This window comes from Volvox carteri (genome assembly GCF_000143455.1).
Source record: "Volvox carteri f. nagariensis unplaced genomic scaffold VOLCAscaffold_43, whole genome shotgun sequence".
Classification (NCBI taxonomy): Eukaryota; Viridiplantae; Chlorophyta; class Chlorophyceae; order Chlamydomonadales; family Volvocaceae; genus Volvox; species Volvox carteri.
Window position 1 is genome coordinate 1,039,226 of NW_003307586.1, and position 14,335 is coordinate 1,053,560.

Consider the following 14,335-nt stretch of genomic DNA (forward strand, 5'->3'; position numbering starts at 1 on the left):
GGTCGACGGCGGCTCAACTCCATTCCTGGTCGGCTCGCAAGTCAACTTTATCCCAGGTCACCACCGTCCATCGATAAGGGGCACTATTACCTTCCAACATCGGAAGAATTTTCGACCTTGACAGATCTCGATCCCGGGATCTCCCCCGGGGGCATCGGGGAAACATTCCCCCCACATCTCCCCCCCACACACACACATCACCACATCCCCCATATCCCATTTCCCTGAGTCCGGAGTTGCCAAACAACTCTCTCAACCGCCCAACCACCCAACCGCCTGCCTGTAGAACATGACGCTCTCCGCGGGCCTCCCATCTCGACCTGCTCGTCCAGCCTCCTGGTAGAAACCTTCTAGTGTACGAGGAAGATTGAAGTGAACCACCAGCCGTACACCTGTACAGCAAAGTCAATAAATTCGAAAAGTTAACCATCATCAATATTCAGTATATTTCCCGTCTTTCTTGTACGGCACCTTGTACGGCTTTCATACATCTCTTTCCCGCCTGGGGCCCCAAAATCCGTCAGCAATGTCGCCACGTCGCCATGGACATCTCCCCCCCTTAGCAAGACGTACAGACATACACACACGTGCATGCTACACCACCTTCTGAAACTGCGTTACCGCTCTCCAACTTTGGAATACCGGGGGGGGGGGGGGAGGCCCCATACACACCGGGCGCCCTACCTGAGGGTTTGCGCCCCCAAGGTCCCTCATGGGCCCCAGGGCTGTCCGAGAAGTAGGTAGGTATATCGTAAAGCGCGCAAGGGGGAAAACTATCAACGTGGTGTTACTCCACGAAAAAACACGCCGAACTGACTAACGACCTATCCGGACTGTCGTGTAGTAGCAGTGTGTCTACCTGCGCCTAGAGACCCTCCGCAGCCAGATACTGCGGGTTCCGGGTTTACTAACTTTGGCTGGCGGCTCATATAACATCCGCCACCATCACCACTTCCTTCAGCTCAAACCCTGTTCCACTCGATATCCGACAGAAAGCCCCCCTGCATGGGCTGTGTGTTCTCGGCTGGCACCCATGCTGATGATGTTAGTCCTCCACAGCTTGGAGCTCGCAGAACGTTTGCGTATATCCTCTGCTCCCGCGCGCGATCCGATGCGCTCCCCCATGCGCTCTATTTGCATCTAGCGGCCGGCAACATGGACGAGAACGCGTACACACTCTGCCGTCATGACAAGGACATCAGGTCGAGATGCTTTTTTAAGTAATTCAAGCCTTTGCACACTCCACTCAGTCCGCGGAGATGAAAACCAACCAAGAATGGCTCCGAGGGGGTCTCCGCACCGGACAGCCCGACAGCCCGTCAACCCAATCCATTTCAGCACATCCCCAGCCCTGAGCCGCACGGCAGCAGGCAAACCCGCAAACCTCCCCCCTTACCACCCCCTTACCACCCCCTTACCACCCCTTCCTTCCCTCCCTCCCTCCCTACGGGGGAATATAATCACTCACCCGTTCACTCACTCACCCGCCTTGTCTATGCCCATCCCAAAGGCGATGGTCGCCACCACCACCGGCACCTCATCCGCCTGCCACCGCCGCAGAACCTGAGCAGGCAACGCAGTAGCAGCAGCGGTAGCAGCAGCAGCAGCAGCAGTAACAGCAGCAGTAGCAGCAGTAGCAGCAGCAGTAGCAGCAGTAACAGCCCACCACCACACAGACCGCTGTATGCACTGCCCCGCGTGATGGGATAGACTACCCAGCTCGGCTGGCTCGGGTCGGGTCGGGTCGGGTCGGGTCGGGTCGGCTCGGGTCGGGTCGGGTCGGGTCGGGTCGGGTCGGGTCGGCTCGGGTCGGGTCGGGTCGGGTCGGGTCGGGTCGGGTCGGGTCGGCTCGGGTCGGGTCGGGTCGGGTCGGGTCGGGTCGGCTCGGGTCGGCTCGGGTCGGGTCGGCTCGGCTCGGGTCGGCTCGGCTCGGGTCGGCTCGGGTCGGCTCGGGTCGGCTCGGGTCGGCTCGGGTCGGCTCGGGTCGGCTCGGGTCGGGTCGGCTCGGCTCGGGTCGGCTCGGGTCGGCTCGGGTCGGCTCGGGTCGGCTCGGGTCGGGTCGGGTCGGGTCGGCAGTCTGATCGCCTGAAAAGGGGGACAAGCCTGGGCGCCTCCCTACCGTGGTGACCTTCCGTCCGCGCCCCCTACATCCCCTGCCACTACCCCTGGACCCCTTGCCAGTGCCAAACAGCTTTTCAATGCGTTTCCTGTGCTGTGCTGAACAAGTGACTTTTAAAAGCTGCATTTCCCCTGTACGGATTTCTGATCGTTCTCTCCCTCCTAAATCCTGTTTTTGTCCGCCCCCTTCCCTCCCCTCCCCCTTCCCTCACCTCCCCCTCCCCCTCACCTCCCCCCCCTTCAACGCACCTCCCCCTCCCCTCACCTCCTTCTTGAGTGAGTCCCGCATTTGGCCGTGGTATGCAGCCGCCGGCAATCCCTCCCTGGACAACCTGCCCGCCACCGCCTCGCACGTATCACGTTTCTGGCAGTACACGATGCTGCACGGCAGTACTCCACCTGTTGAGTACGACAGGTGGACATGTACGAGACGTGCAGGAAGCGGAAATCAGCATATGTGTCCGTGCCGAGAGGGCGCCGGCTGGCCGGCGTGTGCGTGTGCCTGTGTGTGTGTTTACTTCTTGGTACCTGGGTAGGTGGGTGAGTTGGTGGGTAGTTCGTCAGGCGGGCAGCTACCAGAGCTATTGTTGTAGCCGTGTGTGTGTATGTGTATGTGTGTGTAACTCACAATACCTCCCAACCGTTCCCGAGTCCCCCCTCCCGCCAATAACACGTGAACAGTCTGCCAATGCAGCCCAGCACGGCACAGCCAAGCCCGAAATAACCCCTTTTCCTCACACATACACACATACACACATACACACATACACACATACAGAAATACAGACACACCCCAAAGCCCACCACGTCAGCGGTGTGGGGGGGAAGGAGGCAGGAGGAGCGGAGGGCCGACCGCCCGGACGCACATGCACGGGTGGCCCCATCGCCCCCCCCCAGGTACATTCCGGCCTAACAACCCCCCTTACGCACACTTACATACATACACACAGAACCCCCCATCGCAACCCCACTACCGAACCCCCACGACTCCCCAGCCACCGCAACATCATCAGAGGGGACCTCCTCCGGCTGCTAAGTCCTTGGCATTTGGCGCATCTCAACTCGAGCCCTACTCATGGCCGAGCTTCCTCCCCCTCCCCCCCCCCAAGGGGGACCCTCAGCACCCAGCAGAGCTCCCTTATCCCTTTCCTCTGCCCCAACCCCCCGGACTCGCCCCGGACCTGGAGCTACTCTCCGCTGGGACAACATCTTGACCAGCGCATCAATCTCGTCCATCTTTTCCACATCCAAATATCTGCCGTACACACCGTACATGCAAGCAAAAATAGGAAGCCGCATGTGTGCATGAATTCGTATGTTTAGCACTTCCAAAACGCGCATGGCATGTGCACATATACACACACTCATACATGTACACACATGCACATCACATCCACGTGCAGGAACAGCGTGTGTGTGTGTGTGTGTGTGTGTCAGTTCGTGACTTGATTGAGAGCAGAGTTGGAAAGTGTGCAAGTCGGTCTATAGCCTGAAAGAAGTAAAACGATGTATGAGGCGACAGACAAACGGAAGGTATACCAATGAGCCAGCACAAGACAAGCGAGCTCTTGGAGGAGGCGAAGTGGCAGAAGTGCGGTATGTGCGTTTGTGTGCGTTTCTGTGTGTGCCTGCCAATACCAATGCAGTTATAAGCGGCATGTATGTGTATGCGAGTATGTATTTTTACGCCTGTGCAGGGGCACGTGTGTGTGCGTTAAGGGCACCTGTCTGTGGTTGGTTGGTTGGTTGGTTGGTTGGTTGGTTGGTTGGTTGGCCCACCTGACTGTGTAGCTGATGTTGGGTCTGTTGAAGCTAGACAGCAGCTGCAGCGGCTTGTGCAGCCGCAACTGCTCGCAAATGTCCTCCCGGACCTGAGAGGGGCAGCAGTAGGAGTAGCACCACCGGCAGGAGAACACCATTCTGTTGCCGCAACGAACAGTTAAAACACACATACACACATATGCACACACACATATGCACACACACACATGCACACACACACATGCACACACACACATGCACACGAAACCCCCTCCAACGGCACCACAACGATCCCAGGTCACAACACACAGGTCACCAAAGCACGCAGACCCCCCATCAGCCCCTCTGTCCAACTCGATTCCGAGTCGTAATCCGCATCAAGGCCCATCAGCCCACATGTATGCGGGGGACTCGGTCAGCAATCGTCGGGGAGTCACCGGGGCGGTCATCACTCCCGGGAGGGCTTTAGGCGCCAGAGCACGTAAGGGTTTGCGGCGGGGAGGGGGAGAGCTCTACCGAGGTGATGGGGTAAGGGGGCTGGACTGGACTGGACTGGACTGGCCGTGCAGCCGCAGTGGCCAGATATCCCACAGATATTCCGTATGGCGCAAGCAGGTCGGTACATCACACCAGTACTCGGAAGGACAGCAATCGGTGATGAAAGCTGCGGAACGATCCTGCTTACATTCCCACACAGCCTTGGAGCCACTATTAAGCGTGTTGTATAGTGTGATTTATAGCCGTAGATTAGACTCTAAACGAGCGAGGAACGGCAAGGGGCTCAAGGGGCCTATCGCGGCAAGCGAAGGTAGCCGGTAGCCCAAGTATATTGATTTGTCGTACACGGTTGGTGGTCGCTGTTAAGGCGTAAGCGTTTGTTCAAAAGGGATTTCGTCGAAAAGGGCTTCTTTAAGCCAGTACTGAGAAAAGCACTGCAGCGTGGGCTTTCACCGTGCCATTACCGTATGATAGCTTCGGACTAGGTCCCCCCAGGGTATAGCACCACCATCTATCTGTTTGCAGGTACCCAGTTACAGACGTCGTTACGCTGGCTTCTCTCGGCTTTTGGTATGTCCCGTCCTTCTTAACACAGCGGGAACTTGTAATGTCGCGACCCACAGGAAGGTCAAACTGCCAAGACCCGGAAATGAATATTATTCCCAAGCCGCGAGTCAGCTGATGTGATAGTTATAATTGGAATCGCTTTCATGGGTTACGCATAATCATGAGCTCTATAAGGTGCATCTTTATCTTACCGAATCTATCCGAACCAGAGCGGATCCGCTCTAATCCGAACCGCTGATAAATATGTGCTGTACTGGTTTTTAAGCGGATTTATGAAAGCGTAGGCAAGCCAACTGCAAACGGCTTCACCCAAAAGGCATATAGCACGTATGCGCATGTTTCTCCCCGTCGCTAAAAATCTAGCTGCGACTGTTCCAGCCAGGGCACAGCATCTCCCAAACATATGACTTTGGCATGGCAAACATGTTCTGCTTTACTTTCCCCTGCAACTTGTGTGTTGCGTAGCTGAGTTTAGGGGCAAGTCGGTACGCAATCGCTAGCCAGTAGTTTCTACAGGGTTGTTGCCATACGCAAGCAAGATAGGACCGCGAGATGGTAAGAAGTAAGCTGACCTCCTCATATCAAAGCAATGCGGTGCGTGTTTGGTTGACCCTCGGCGACTACTGCTGCGTCGCGTCTCCGTCCGTGCGATTTAGCGGCCTCCTCCTCCTCCTCCTCCTCCTCCTCCTCCTTTAGCGGCCTCCTCCTCCTCCTCCTTCGCTCTCGGGAGGCTGAAATTCACGGGACCTCAAGGAGAAGGCAGCAGCCCAAAAGTTGATGCATGCGGTAGAGACAGTACGGCAGCGTCCAACATCGCGCATGTAGCATAGCTTGAGGTTGGAGGGGGAATAGCGCGAAGTGCCGCCGACAGAACACTCGCCTCCGCTTCATTCTCCAATCGACGATCCTGGATCCGGCCAAAACCCTTCGGAGCGCTCTCCCTCTTCTGCCCAGGAGCTGACCCGCTGCGCCGAACCACCGGCTCGCTGGTATAGCAGCTAACGTCATCCGACCTTCTCTGCCATGCTGGTGGTTACAATTTGTTGTCGGCGATGGTGATTTATCGACATTCGTGTTTGCAACTTTGTGAGTGAGCGCACTGTTCCGTAAACTTCCGGGATACGCACAACTCAGCACGACAAGCGGATACGTACTGTGCGCGGCCGGCCAGGCGAGGGGCTGCTGGCATTATTTGTGCCGCGCAGCTCCGCTTACTGACGGCGCCCCCGGGACCGCTAAGATCCCACGCCCACAACCGCAACTAGAGCCGCGACGGTGATTAGCTTTGAATACGGTTGTGACTTTGTGGTGGTTGCGTCGTGGTTTACGGAGGGTCCGTGGTGATCCCGAGGTTTCACCTGGTCTCTATCGTAAGGAAGGGCTGCAGGTGCGCATCCTATGCGCCATGCCGCGTGTGGGAGGGTGCCCCAACCTCAGTCCTAACCTCTGCTGTAATCCTCTATTCTGCTTTCCTTGAACGTCTTTTAGGTTAGAATCTTTGTTAGAATGCTGGAGAGCGGTCGAAATGCATACATCTCTGCGGCCATGTCCATGTGGGGGCCCTAAACTGCACTTCCTACCATACTAGACAAGCCCGCTTCGTTTAATGGAATTCTTTGAGATTAGTCAAGTACGACCTGGTCAGTAGAGGGCCTGAAGATGTACTCCGCTATCTTGCTGGCTCATACAATTGAGAACCGGTTTTCGACTCAGCCTGGCTGGGCGCTGTCGTTTTGGCTAGCACTGTGATAATGCATATGTTAGCATGAGACGAAGAATATTGGCTGTATATATGTGTCTTCGGGTAGGCTCATCAGCCAAGCCACGCCCAGTGCCAAAGCCAACCGCCGCCAGACAAGCTGACCTACTTATACAATTGCCAAGAACTAGATGCCTGTAAGGCCGGCCGAGACGGAAAGTCTTGCCCAAGCAACAAGGCATACCAGAACGGTCGCTAGCGCTGCTCATTCTGTGTGTAAATGTTTGCCAGGCCAGCCGCTGCCAGTAGAAAGGAACTTGATTAATTAGTGGAAGGAGCTAAACGCAAGGAAATCCCGTTGAAACACTCCGCCTCTAGTATAAAGGAGCAAAGCTGACAGCGGCACCAGGCTAAACCCTATAGGAGGAGGATATGATTTAATCACCAGTCTGGATTTGCAAAAAATGTGGGTAAAGTTGTGCAGGCGATGTTGGTTGCCCGCCAGAAACCGCTTACGACCACACGCGCGACCCGCGCCGCAATTTCCCCACATCATTACCATCTAAAGTAATGCCTAGACAATACTGGTTACAAAACTTGCGAAGCAGGCTGGTGAGCCTGCCTTGCGAGCATCGAGTATGGCGTGCGCGATACGGAGGTTAGTAGCCTAACGTTAAAAGTATGGTGAGCGCGGTTTGACCAACGCGGTTACACGCCCCAAAGCCCCTGTACACAAGCGGAAAGCTTCCAATTTCCGCGGTTGTCGCAGGCTGCGCCTTTGCTGTGTCAATTGGACCGTCAAACGGCATCTTGAGAGCATGTTGCAACTTCGGTTCATAAAAGTTACTATCCGCTTGATGCACGGATATATGTTTTACGCCGTTGATGCCTCAACTTACTTGGAGCTGATTAGGGTTCCTTCGATAAGGGCTTTCCTGTCAGGAGCTGCTGAGTTGTTGCAGCGTAACCTCATGAAACCCGATGGCCTACTAAAACTACTCCCCAGTAACCCCGATCAGGCACAACCGTGCACATGTTTCCCTGCCTGCGCCACCGCGCCTGCAACCTGGAGGGCAAGTCGATAACGCAGCCCCCCATAAGGACACGAGGCGGCGGGCGCTAGTCCGGGAGAACCTGGCATGTTGACACTGCCCAGCCTAATCAGTAGTCCGAGAGTTTTTCCCCAGAACTATTAAAGCTCTTTTTGCGCTTCCAAACGGTACCATTCTGTCAGCGCGCGGCCGTTAGAGCCCACCACCATTTCTCTCCCTTTGAAATGCTCCGGCGGCCGCTTGCAACCCTTCACAGACCATGCCAACCCTCGTGCCGCCGCATACATGGCCAGCTCGCAGTTCTCTATCTTCTGGACAAACTGCGAATGCACTCGGCAGGATGAACCGTCAGGCACCCGGCATATGCTTGCACCTCTCGTATACTTGCAAGCAGCCGCTCGTATACTTGCAGCAGGTCCGCAAGCCAAGTATATGCTTGCAGGCGGCCCTCCCACACGCCGCACCTTCCTCAGATATACCTGTTCACCTTTCCCCCTTCCCCTTCTTATTCTAGTTTCAATTATCTTATTTTCGTGTATCTGATACCTACCTAGCTACCTACCGCCCTACGTACCTAGCTGCCTAGCCACAGGGCCCCTGCATAGCCCCTTAGGGAGCGGCCCTCGCAGGTCCGTGAAAGCCCGGCGGGGAAACCCACGTGCCCTCATTCACCCCTAGAAATACCACCTCCCACAAACACCCGGTGATGTGATGTGATCTGAACCGGCTTTACCCCACCCAATCTGACATTCGAATGCACACCTAGTAATGTAAAAACGGGTGTACCCCGGGAGTGCACACCAGTACCCGCTGCTGCTGCTGTTCACACACGTGCTGCCCCACTCCGTTTCCCAGCCCCGCGACATAGTGGTGGTGGAGGAAGTGTATAGGCGGTCAGATGGGGGAAGGGGGGAGGGAGGGAGAAAGCACCGCACCGCAGCCACAGCACACAAACGCCATCGGCGCCGGATGACACTGCGGCGGCGGCAGCCAGCGCCACAGCAACGTGAACGGGGGCCCCCCTGTTGCGCTCCTTCCTTCCCTTCTCCTATCGTTCCTCCCCTTTACACAGCCTACACCTCCCCGCCACCCCACCCCCACCCCCATCCCGGGGCCCCACCTGCGACGCCGCAGTCGCCGTCAGCGCCATGATGGGCACCCCGGGGAAGTCACGACGGAGGGTTTGAAGGCGGCGGTAGGCAGGTCGGAAGTCATGGCCCCAGGTGCTGCGGCGGAAAGAGGGGAGAGTGGCTGAGTGAGGGGTACGTGAGGGGGGAAGGAGTTTTAGGCGTGTCATGGGCTTAGGGGATTGCGTAAGCGCTGTCGATGGGTGTGAAGCGGTCATGACCCAGGGGGGAGGCAGGGTCGGGGGTATGACCTCGGGGCTGTTGCCACCGCGACCTGGACAACCCCGTACTGCGCAAAAAACTCTAAACCCTATTCCTCCCTGAAATCCCTTCCAAACGCCCTCCCCCCGCCTCCCCCTCCCCCCTCACCTACCTGATGCAGTGGGACTCATCGATAGCGAACAGCGACAGGTAACGCTGGGCATGCAGCCGGGAAAGAACGCTCCGGAACCTGGATGTGGGAGGGAGGGGGGGAGGTGCAGCAGCCAGCAGCACTAGCAGCAGCCACATGCGAACGGAGTTGGAAACACGACTGGATGCAAAAGCTCAGAGAGCAACGACGGCCCCTGTCCACCGGAACAACCGCCGGCATGGACAGCACTTCACCACACTGGCTCCTACCGCGGTGCTCCAAGCCGCCTTCCCTCGTTCGGAGAGGGCTGCCTCCGAAAGGACCGCCTTACTAAGCACACACTCACACACACATACATACATACATACATACATACATACATACATACATACATACATACATACATACATACATACATACATACATACATACATACATACATACATACATACATACATACATACATACATACATACATACATACATACATACATACACACCTGCCAGATGCATCCAATAGCTCCGGAGTCACCAACAGCAGCCGTATGCCGGGAGGACAACCCCCTCCCGGGGCCCCTGACCCCCCCCTGGAGGAGAGGTCATCGAGGATGGCTGACCTCTGCGCTGCCGGGAGGGCGGAGGAGAGCTGAGCGGCCCGCACCCCCCGCTGGGTGAGGTTGGCCACCTGGTCTTGCATCAGGGCTGCGATAGGGGGATAATATGGGGGGGGATATGTGAAGTCCCATACGGGTGTGTGGATGTGCGAATGTGTGATATCAAATGCTATCAGCTGCCGACGATCAGCCCATGGCGCCTCCTTACTGCCTGACTGCCAGCTTTCTTCCCCCCCACTTGTTATCACATCCCGATCCGCCAACGTCGTGATGCCGGAGAGGCGACTTCCAACACCCTCCCCCTTCCCCTATTTCCCCCTCATTCCGCCACCCCTCCTGGTCCGGCCGCCGCCGCCCACACCCCCGCCTCACCCACCGACCCACCTAGCAGAGGTGACACCACGATACACACACCCGGCTGCACGAGCGCGGGGATGACGTAGCAGATGGTTTTGCCGCCGCCAGTGGGCATGATGACCAACACGTCCTTGCCTGGAGAGCGTTTGGGAAGGGGAGGTGTGTGCGGGGGGGGAAGGCGCCCGGGGGGCAGCGTCGCCTATGTCAAGACGCAGAGGTATAATATGAGGTGCATGAGACGTAATATGAGGGGCCTTGCACCTGCCTGAATGCGTTGCGGGGGGAAAGTGGAGGGCGGGGAGGGGAAGGGGGGTTGCGGCGCCTTACGGGAAAAGGGGGAGCGAAGTGAGGGATGGCATGGGGGGAGCAGGCCCGCAGGGCGCTGCTTGGCAGGCATCTACAGCTCGAATAGCGGTTTGACTCGAGGGAAAGGAACGGAGGAAGAGGAGGAGGTGGGGGACTTGTGTGAGACGCACCGGCGAGCGCTGCCAGGACGGCCTCCTCTTGCTTTCCTCGGAAGGCGTCAAAGCCTGGAAAGAGGCGTGGCGGTGAAAGTGCTAAGTGGAATGAACGGAACGTGCAGAGCAGTCCATTCCCGCTGCATTCGAAACTTTCATTTACCATATGTTGACTTCAGCACTGCAAGCGCTCTGCTGCGTGCGGCTTCAATTACAGCGGGACGTTTCGCGGTTGCCTGGTGCTCAGTCGGCCCCAGCAAAAGTGCTCCGCGCTTCTTTGACAGGTTGTTATCCATTTTATGGAATGTAAAAGTTGTGACACCTCTTGTTGAGGAGGTTCATGACTGACTGTGCGCAGTCGGAACAGTTGAAAATGTATGGTACTTTATGCAGGTCAATAGCGTATATACCCTGGATTGAGGCAGCAGAAGGGCACAGTGACAGTCTGCATGCGTTGACAGCAGAGAGGCTATTCGTGGCGGGAAAGTTTGTGATGCTGGTCAAACGCTGGCAAATCATTTCAAAATCTGGCGTGGCGTACGGCGTGTAAGCTTGTCGCGACCAAGCATTCCACCAATAGGCCAGGTGAGAATTTATCGGCAGCCGACCTCGCTTGTCTGTTCTTCCTCCTCGGAGAGACCAAAGTTGCGAAATAGGTCGGCTTTAGGGTCCAGTCTTTGACTAGGCTTTTGGGTCCCAAGTGCTCCAGCTAATTTTCCCCAACTGATCCCCAACTGAGCTTTCGAACTTCCGAGCTATGATCACAGTTAGCAAGGGAGCACGAAGAGCCTCGTGCCGCTCATCAGCAACTCATGCAAACTCCCTCTCTTCCCCCAGTAAGGGAGGCAGTGTAGTGTTCCCATTCTCGGCGGATCCGAGGGCCAAGGGCCGCACCCAGGAGGGTATTGCTGAGAGGAGCTGCACCAGTAACCTCTGGATCAATGGGCCGAGACCGGAATTTACTATTAAGGCGGAGAGCTGGCTCCTTGACCTCCAAGCGCCTCTTTGACCAGATTCCGCCCCATCTCTCCGGCTCTCTTTCCTTCTCCTACCGTTCTACCCAAGTACGGGAGGTGGCTGTCCAGACACCTCCCGACCCGACCCGACCCGACACATGGATGGCTTTCTTAAGTGTCTGCATGTGCTGGCGAAGTGTGCTATCTGCTATATTTTTTTATCATGTGCTGGGCCCTCTATCCTGCTGGCATTTTAAGTTTCCTTTCGGAGACATCGCCAGGTAGGCAGACAGACAGACAGACTAAAGTAAAAGGCACGCTGCGGGAGGGTGGAAAGGGGCGAATACTTATTACATAAGGCTCATGTAGGGATCGTGCCCGTACAGAATGGGCGCACTTGCTTCCCGGCCGCCAAAGCACTGTGTAAAAAAATGTTATTAGAAGAGTTGAGTTATCGGATATCGATCAAGATGAAGGGAACCTCTTTGCAGTGTGCTGCCGTCCTCCTCCCAATCCAAATCACTATCAAAAGTCGTGCCCGCTCAAAGGATGGGAGATGAGATGTGTATACGGACATTCTACAACAACTGGAACAGGGCGAGACACCTGATTACATACATACATCCGCAGCTAGTGGGGAGGAGGATTCGGATCACGTAGACACCCCAGTGACGACGACGACGACGATGACGAACTCGACACACGGATCGCGGTTCACTTGTGATGATGCATCACCACCACCATTACCACCACCACCGCCGTCAAGAGGGCGGGACGACGACGACAGGCAGTGTGCCCCGATGCTGCTGTGCAAAAGGCAGCTGTGGACAACGCTATTTTACCTTCTACCTCCCAAAGTCGAGTGGAAAAAAGAAGTTCAGGAAAGGGCCCTTTACCATGTGTCTGTATTCTCTCCCCGCAAATTTCCTAACGATCAACCGAGCCAATCAACCCACCAAGCAAGGCGCTTCCAACTAGCCGCCGAGTTGCATGTTGCAGCAATAGAGCGGCTAGGGGAGAGAGGTGCTCGCAGCCAGCGCGGCGCCCCAGCGCGTGGCGCGGGGCGCGTCGAATACTGGCCGGGCCGCCAAAGACACGTACATACATGCACATACATACGTGTATATGCGGGAACACAAGTATTCACACACACGCACAAAATACGCTCGGCGTTACCATTTCCCCCCCCCACCCTTTTTGCTGTGCGCGTGCGCTGTGCACCCGCACATCAATATACGTATTAGACTTCCTAAGGCGCATGAGCGGCTGCAGCAGTTCAGGACGACACGCAGACATCATAACGCTACAGACATATACATATACACCACGGTATATAAACGTAAACACGTACATACATACACACACGCATGTATTTCCTAGGCACAGACGCATGTGCAGGTGCGCAAAGAAATACACACAAGCATACAAAGCAAACAGACAGACGTACACAACACACACGCAAGAGACGCACGCACGCATTGCATGAAAGCCTCTTCGACCGGCGACGAAAGAGAGCGAGAGCGAGAGAGAGCGGTGGACCACTATAACTTTTTTTCCGTATCCCTGAGTAGTCAAACAGCCTTACCCCGCACCAGGCACACAAAACCCCGGTCAACTGTAACCACATAAACCCCCTCCCGCAACTACTAAGGCCCCCCCTTGCAAAACCCTTGTATGCAATATCCCCGGGGCAAGCTACACAGTCGCCCGCTCCCCTGCAGGAAGGTACCAGGCAAGACAGAGCCGCGACAGCCGCTCTCGGGACCCCCTGCGGGCCTTTGCTGAGCCGCTCACCGACAAAGACGACGACGTGCCAGAGCCCTCCTTCTCCCTCTCTCCTTCTTCTTCTTCTTGTGGTGGTGGCGGTGATCTTCATGTCGGCCCCAACCCAGCAACACCCGGATGCGACTCTAGTCTATATAGTCCATATAGTTCCCTTTCCTCTCACCATTCCCCCAACCAAGAAAGACTGCAGCAGCAGCAGCATTGCATCCTCATTGCTCCAGCGGTTGCATTAGCGCTGGATGGTAAGAGGTACAACCGCCGCGGGGGGCGGGCGAACGCCGTTCACCAAAGAAACGTAAAGGGCAATAAGGACAACCGCAACGGCAACAATAGCTGCAAAGCGCAAAGGCAGATAGACAGACAGACAGACAGACAGACAGACGCGCAAACATACGTGTTGTACACATGCACAAGGACGCATCAAGCTGACCGGGGCCCGCTTTTCCCCCCTGGCCTACACACACAAGACATACATACATACATACATACATACATACATACATACATACACATACACGCACAACAGGGCCTCGGCGCTCTTGGGTTACCCGTTCCAAGCATGAGACTCAACTGCAACTGACTTTACAATTTGTTTAAACTTCTTCTCCGTCAACAAAGCTATTCATCCTCACCATCGCCATCGTCGTCGAAGGATATGCCAATGCTGGTCTCGATCGGTCGGCACCAAAGAATGTCCGGCGGTAATGCGCTCTCGTACAATTTGTGTGTGACATCATCGTCGCCTTCCCCTCGTGTGGTGCGCACATGCACACAGACAGACAGACACCGCTCGGGCCCCCGCCCCAAAACACCATACCCTGCTGCTGCTGCTGCTGCTGCTGCTGCGAGGCGCAGCGTCTGGGTCCTAGTCCCCACTAACGCCCCCACCCCACATCCTCAATGCCCAATATGCATAGGAAGAAAGCAACAGCTTTTCAAGGCGATGCTCCAAATAGAGTGGCCTTCTTCTTCTAGTATAGAAGTACTGATA

The 14,335-nt window shown here is 56.1% G+C and overlaps 1 protein-coding gene across 1 annotated transcript; it reads right to left on the bottom strand.

The window, feature by feature from the left end:
- Positions 1–282: 282 nt before the first annotated feature.
- On the bottom strand, positions 283–10,676 carry VOLCADRAFT_30776 (uncharacterized protein; the record flags this gene model as incomplete). Its single annotated transcript, XM_002954526.1, has 10 exons — positions 283–392; positions 1,485–1,563; positions 2,384–2,498; positions 2,637–2,699; positions 3,898–3,989; positions 8,816–8,921; positions 9,196–9,354; positions 9,792–9,876; positions 10,173–10,280; positions 10,622–10,676. Coding segments are annotated over 10 exons (972 nt in total), but the record flags the coding sequence as incomplete, so codon positions are not given.
- Positions 10,677–14,335: the final 3,659 nt, after the last annotated feature.